The sequence below is a fragment of the Limulus polyphemus genome, unplaced genomic scaffold (genome assembly GCF_000517525.1).
Source record: "Limulus polyphemus unplaced genomic scaffold, Limulus_polyphemus-2.1.2 Scaffold2216, whole genome shotgun sequence".
NCBI lineage: Eukaryota > Metazoa > Arthropoda > Merostomata > Xiphosura > Limulidae > Limulus > Limulus polyphemus.
In genome coordinates this window covers 37,498-45,485 of record NW_013667826.1, presented here as the reverse complement: position 1 = coordinate 45,485, position 7,988 = coordinate 37,498, and the positions used below count along the sequence as shown (strand labels likewise).

Below are 7,988 nucleotides of genomic sequence, written 5' to 3'. Positions count from 1 at the left end.
GAGCTATCACTTGCACAAAGATTGTTCCCAAGTTCCACCCTCTCAATCATTTCTATATTAGAAGTTAACAACAAATCTAAAATAATATTGTTTCTAGTTGGTTCCTTGACCACTTGGTGAAGAAAACCATTTGAACAGTTTCCAAAAACCTTTCTCCCTCATGGTTTGACTCCCAATCTATACGCCTGAAATTAAAATCAGCCATAATCATAATCTCATAAACAGCTGAAATCTTAATTTCACTGGTTTCTGACTAATTTCATCAGAATCAGTTGGTGGTCTGTAACAAATTCCCACTAAAAGCCTTTTCCCTTTGTATCTGCTAACAGAAACCCAAAAGTATATTGGGAGATATACATAAAACTGATGATCAATCATCTAAATTATCCATATTAAAGTGAATCTCACAAAGCTGACCAAGTCTATCTAATGTATTAATACCACAACAAATCCTACAAAACTAACAAGTCTCCATCTGATGTAATCATATCACAATGAATCTTGCAAAGATAAGAAGTCTCTAGTCAAAGTAATCATTTCGCAACAAATTGCACAAAGCTGAACAAGTCTATCAAATGTGTCATGTCACAATACAATGAATCTTGCAAACTTGAACAAACTGAGTTAAATAAAAAATTATTTGTTTATAATAATACTGCAAACTTAAACATAATTACACGAGTTATAACTTATGCCTAGGCAAGCTACATTTTTTTATGTATACCAGGAAGATTGCACTTTGGATCATAAAACATAAGCAATAAAAATTTCTTTTTCTTTCTTTCATTCTAATACTAAAGCTTTAGAAAATGCATACTTTTACAATTATTGTATTTTTCATGCAAGTTTGTGTTTTTTTTAGCTATTTGTTTGTTCATTTTCATTGCCCAACTACATAATGGGCTACCTGTGCTCTGTCTGCAGGGAATCAAACCCCATATTTTAGCATAAGTCCATAAACTTGCATGGAGGTACTTCTGAGTCATTAGCAAGTATACTGGAATAAGAAAAGCACCAAATATAGAATGAAAGTGTCCAATGATCAGTTTGATTGAAAACATTCGCTGCAGGTGTGCAAACTGCCTTGGTCCACTAAAGATTTAGGGTTGTACATGTTCTCAGATGCATTCCTAGCCATTTGGGACATCTTTCAGAATAAAATTTTAACTTGACTTTGTAGAAAAAAGAAATTCAGAAATCACTTAGAACTTGTCATATTATCAAATGGACCAACGTGATAATCACATGAAGAGAGTTAAATTTTCTAAAACCTCAGTTGCACATAAAAAACATATCACTGAATTAACCAATTATGACCATTTCCTTGTACAAATGAAAATGCTTGAAAGTTTAGACCAATAGAGATTAGAACAGTGTTGATAAAAACAACAACAACAATGTTTTACACATTAAATTTAAATCATGCTTTGTAATCATACCTTAGTGGGAAAAACTATTTTGATGAATTTCTGTTTACAGATGGAAAACTTACATCCATGGAAGTAAATATATTTTTAACAATAACAACAAAAAACCTAATGCCCAAAATAATTTTGGATACAAACCCATTTAAATACTGTATTCTGCAGCTCAAACTTTTGTCTGGGAATGGAAGGTAACTATTAGAGGATTCTGTACCAGCTTTTATATATATATATTATTAACCCTCTCGCTATGGGGCTCAGTCAGTTCAACTGAGTTCATAATCCCACAATGACCATCAATTTCCATACTATAACTTTTAATATATTTTGTGTATCTTCACAAAATCTGGCAAGCTTTCAGTTAACATTACAAGTCTTTTGTAAACAAAAAATCAGATTTTTTTAATTAAACGTTAATTTTCATGTTAAGATTAAAAATACTTTTCTTCATCTGAAAATTTTCAAATTTCATTTGTATAACTTCTACAACCTCCTAAATAAATACCGATTGTTTTATTTTCCAAGAAAACTTTATATATCGTCTGTTATTTTCTCTGCCCTAACTCTACATGAACTCAGTTCATTTGACTGACCTTGTAATCACCATAAATAAAAGTTAACATTTTCTTACACTGAAAGTGTATTTCTGACAGATACCTCCTCTCATCCAGAGCCATCTCAATCCTGGTCTGCCTTATAAGTATTGCTAAAAGTTTGTACTAAAAGCACACAACTCTTTTATACCCCTCAATTTATGCCATTTTTCTTTTGGACATGTACTGATCATGTGATCATTCTCCACCAATCATGTTGCACCATCTATACTAGCACAGCTAGCTCCTCCTACTATTCTATAACAAACCTCACTTTTCAGAATTGGCAGTTACACATTGGATACATCAGTGGGTGAGAGGAGGTAAGTACCTACTAGAAATACTTTTTCAGTGTAAGAAAATGTTACCTCCTCTCACCTACAGCTATAATACCACACTGCATACGTGGAAGGGCCGGTGAAGGCACATAAGTAACCAAGGGAGCAGAAAGTGACTGTGCCGGGAGCACAGATGTGAAAAATCATGAAAGTAAAACACACCTGAGGGGTATAGCACTACTTCTGGAACATGTATGCTCTATGCCCAGTAATCAAAATCAGATCACTAGTACAGGCACCAACAAAATAAGTAAGATACAACTGAATCACATAAGCATGTGCCAAGGGCAATGCCTTGGATAACATCAGAGTAAAATAAGTGGAGTCCAACCGGGAAAGATCTCCAGGGGAAATGCCCCGTATAAGATAAGTAGATCAATAAGTGCGGTCTGCCCTTTCAAAACCAGGGGAAAGCACCCTGGATACAATGTGTCATGTCAAGTGCAGTCCACCCAGGGGAAGCACCTTGGATATGTAACATGATGAGAAAAAACATCCACGGATACTAGAGTGATAACGTGGGTTGTCTAAACACTATCATTGTCAACATACATGTGATATTCTGTCCACGAGTAGCAAGATGTAGTACCAAACGTATTGATAGTGAGCCATAATAAGGTGCCTGAGAAACACAAAATGACTAAGTGGCTAGGGCTAAAGGACCATGAGTGAATAGGCCAAGTGTGGTCCCCTGGGCAGAAAACATCCAGGGGAAGTACCTTGGGATATGACGTGTTATATGACGAGATCAACAAGTGCAGTCTGTCTGAACAAAAACATCAAGGGGAAGCACCTTGGATACATAATACATTTTGGGATACGATAGATTATATTAAGTGCAGTCCATTCTGGCAGAAAACATCCAGTGGAAGTGCCTTACTTCAGATATACAATTATCAAGTGCAGTCTGCCTTTGCAAAATCAGGGGGAAGCACCTTGGGATAACAACCAGTTACGTCAAATGCAGTCCCATCTGGGCAGAAAACATCCAGGGGAAGTGCCTTGCATAAACTATTTGATCAACAAGTACGGTCCACCAGGCACATATATCCAGGGGAAGCTCCTTGGATTCTGAACAATTTGTTATTGTTTGCTAGTGCAATGATTATAGCGAAGATAGTTCTTTTCTAACTGAGTGGGTACTCATTATCCATAAATTTTGATTTGTGTTGTTCATACAAAACCCGGGGTAGGGGGAGATTTACGATGGGGAATCCGAAGGAATAACACACTGAACAGTTTATTGGTTATCTGTGTTAACCTATTTTGAAAATCAGAAAGATCCCAATTATAAGAATCCTGAGTCAGCAGGGGTAGGCAGAAATATGCTTTATTCATAAAGTCCACGAGTCTTACAGAAACACCTCACCTCAACAGTGAGAGTTATAGAAATATTCATAATTAATGCTAATATAATATGAAGCACACCTGACCAGGCAACATCCGCCACTAGGTGGGATCTTGAAATATGATGGAGTGTAGTGAAAATAATCTAAGAATTAATAATAATAATATGTCAACTTATCCCAGTCAAAGGCAAACAGACGTGTGTAGAATCATCGCAGGAGGAAGATGATACTCACCCGAGGAAGGTCATGTAGAGAATGTGCGATGAACATATTGGGAGGTGTCCATATACTGGCTTGAATAATCTCCTCCAAAGGCCATTGGATTAGAGCTGCCAAAGACATAGTCAGATGACAAATTTAGTGTAAGGAAATATTAAGCAGATGGCAATCCTCCATGGACCAGTCAGAATACTCGAGTTGTATGAGTAGACAAAATTAACCAGTGAGGGTAACAGGTGAAACATTACAGGATACAGAACCATGAAAGGGGGCAGTACAAGGCACATAACATAGCAAGGAAGGACATGGACAAAGAAGCCAATTTGGAACTGAAGGGGAGTACAAGTGGGAAATGGAAGGTAAGGAAATAAGAGAAAAAAGAGGAATGATTAAGAAACCAGGAAACATTAATGGCATAAACATTGGAACAACGATGACTGGAAGCAAGGTGGAGGAGGAAAGATGAATGAAGGAAAGGATGGTACAAGGAACATGTTGCAATGGCTTCTAAGGGTGAATCGGACAGGGCATGAAGGACAACATTGAGATTCAAATCCGGAAGAACAAAGGGATGTAGCAGATGGACCAGATAAAAAGAACAGAAAAGGAGGGAAATAATGGGGAAGAAGGCTTTCCAGAAATGGGAGAAAGGGAAAGTGTTCGACAGAGCAGCCCTATAATGGGCATCATACAAACCCTGGTCAAACAACCAGGTGAAGAATTGGGACAGATGAGGAACAGAAGGACTTAATGGTCAGAAGCCATGGCAAATGGACCAAAGTCTAAAGGTAGACCAATGCCTCTGTTGAACAGACAAGGAGGAAGGTCAACTGGTACGGGAAAGACGCGACACATGGAAGGAGACCCTGAGCAGGAGCAAGGGACTAGACAAAAGACGTTTGGATGAATGACGTCCAATTGCAGGAGTCCAGGAGCAACCAAATAAATGGTAAGGGTAGGGCTGCTGCTCCAAAAACGGCCAGAGCAGAGGGAAACTGCTTGACCCGGGCAATACAAAACAACAAGCAGAGCACGACAAAGAGTGTTCTGTCTAAGGGAAAAGACTCTAGAGATAAGTGTGATAGAAGGCAGCTACTCCCAGGGCCAACGGGTGTGGAACCATAGACCAAAAGGAAGGAACTTTGGTGATCCAGTGAGTGGCAAACACAAGTATATGAGGTATTACCAAGTGTGAACACACCCACCAAAATACCCATGGAGAAAGAGGCCACTTCAAGAGAAGAACCTGGTTGGGTCAATATAAGTAATTAGCCATCAGATTCATGATGACAGGAACATGGCATGCAAGCTCACATAAACTTGGAAACATGGGAATACCTATTGGAGGTGAGAAAGACACTTTGAAAATCTTCCCAAAGATTTCCTGGGAAAAAGAACAATACCTAACCCAGAAGATTACATATAGGTAAAGTAACAGGTGGAAGGTGTCATATAAAGAAATTTCCACTCAGTAAATATAACTTTCCTCACACACACACAACAAAAAAAAAAACATGAAAGGAAGAAATTGTCAGTCAAATGTAAGACAAGAACTCCCCGCGAACTGCAGTCAGGACTTCCCCAGCAGTCATGTGCAGAACTATTGTATATTTTTAGTAGGAAATTCGACAACCTCCATATATACCGAAGTCAATATTAACAAAGTAGAATTCTGAAAACAGAAATATTTCCAAAACAAGTAGAAACAATGGAAATCACACACAGGAAGTTGAAACTTGAAGTAGTGAAAACATACGTATGGACACTGGAATGCCAATCAAGAAGGTGAGGTTTGCTCTAGAATTGTAGAGGGAGCTAGCTGCACCAGTACACATGCTGCAATATGATTCATGGAGAATGATCACATGATCAATACACATTAAAAAAAAAAGCATAAATTGAGGGGCATAAAAGACTGATGCAATTTTAGCAATGCCTATGAGGCAGACAGGGATCGAGACAGCTCTTAGTGAGTGGAAGTAAGACAGTTCCAGAATATGAATTTAAACCTAAATTACACTTTTTCTTTCTCAAATGACTGCAGATTGAAATAGAAAACTACATATATTTATCCTAAACAGCTTAAAGCTCCTAACAGTCTACATATGTTTACACTAAACTTTATTGTTTTTTAACTAGGTCTAATTAATCATTCCACCATGAGTTGTAAATTGCTTGTTGAATGTATGGTTCACATTACCATATTGAATGAAAAAGCACAATCTGCTCATAAGCATATCCCATGAAGAATTATGTTTTCTTCATTATCTTACCTAAACATACACGAAAAACAAGAAATATAGTACTTACCTATATTTTCTTGTTTTTTGCTGTTGACTGCCAATCAAATTTAAGCCTACTTTTTTTTCATAATGACGGTACTAGTACAATAAATAATTTTTATTTACTTCAATAATGCACCTAAGAACACGAAATAACAAACACACAAAGCAATTAATATTTTATAACTATTATAATTTAACTGGTTTTCTAACTAGAACAAGAAGGGCTTAGATTAATTCTTTTCTGTTCGATCTGAACATTGCGAGATAAACTTTCAAACTGAAGACAAAACTGACAATACTCTGTACTGGAAACAACATAGTATTATATGTCATTTGACAGATTAAACTTTGCCTTTCTATTGGTTATAAATAACCAATAACCAAATATTGGTTATAAATAACACTTTATAAAACATAAAAAAGAATTATTGGCAATTTGTGAAAGAGAGGATGTGACAAGTGGGTCAGGTTTTCTAGCTTATGGCTCTGTAAGCAAACAAGATTGAAGACTATAAAAATTAGACTTTCCCTCAGTAATATCTATAATATAATGAATAATTTATGTTAAATTTCATACTTTTTGGAGAGGTGGTAAGTAAATTAGAGAAGAGGGAAGACCCACAGAGCAAATGTCACAATTCTCATACTGTGGGAGATTGAGGATTGTTTAAAATTAATTAATAAATTAAAACTTAAAAAAATTTTAAGATTTGATTTATTAACTATGTTTTGATGCAAAATCTATTTGTATGCATTGATAATAAAGTAGTTTGACATGATCACTCTGACCTACCCGTAGCAAAAGGGTTAAAGCTCTTGCCTAATAATATATCAATTGACTTGACATTTATAGAAAGTTGATTCAATTTTAAACAGAGGCATTGTAAAAAAAACAAACTTAAATACACTGTACATAAACTGTCAGAACATAGTTATTCAATAAAATCCTTAAAATTATACTTTTAAATACAAATTTCTAAGTTTTTGATATTGTCAAAAACATCAAAAGAAGAGAGAAATATACAAGATCATCCTACTACCTCAACTGGCAAGGGCTCATACAAGAATTTCTTGAAGAAATCTTTCTTGGAACTCTGGCAAAAAAGGACACATTTCCCTATAAAAAAAACATCAATGAATTATTTCATTATTAACAATTTATTTGATAAGTCAATAATTATCTGTTTATAATTTGTAGAACACAATAAGAATTCTTATACAATATGTTCATATCAGATAACCTTTTTCTTTTCATCATATCCATCAAACCAGCAAGACCTTTCTATATCTAAAGACAAAGTTTTTGGTATTATTAACAGAAATAACAAGCTCAACCAAAAACAACATAAATATACATACAGTATTTTTATTGTTTAACAAATGACAAGCCCAGTTATACATAGCATAACAAATATACATACAGTATAGTTATTAACTCTTGCAGCATGGGTTCGGTCTCTGTGACCGACCTTGTAACCATTTTGTGCCTCTTATAGTTTTCATGCTATAATTTTTAAATAGGTTAGCAAATGTTAAAGAAACTTGGTACATTATCAGTAAACATTACAATGTTTTCATATGCAAAATATAAATTTATTTACTAAGTCTTAAAGTTTGTAAAGCAATGTTTTACTCATGCCTTTTTTTCTTTTTTCATTTTGCCTATCTAACATGCAAAGTAATTTTCATTTTAAGATTAAAAATACTTTTATGCATCAGAAAATTTTCAAATTTCACATGCCAAAATCTTTATAATGTCCAGATAGTTATCAAATGTTTG

General features: G+C 35.3%; 1 protein-coding gene across 1 annotated transcript in view; it reads right to left on the bottom strand.

Annotated features, from left to right (window-relative positions):
• Positions 1-7,988, bottom strand: part of LOC106466300 (U5 small nuclear ribonucleoprotein 200 kDa helicase-like) — a 54,910-nt gene that overhangs the window by 11,871 nt on the left and 35,051 nt on the right. The window contains exon 24 of the mRNA XM_013926569.2: positions 7,249-7,325. Coding sequence (XP_013782023.2) covers positions 7,249-7,325 — 77 coding nt within the window. The remainder of the gene's footprint in view (positions 1-7,248; positions 7,326-7,988) is intronic.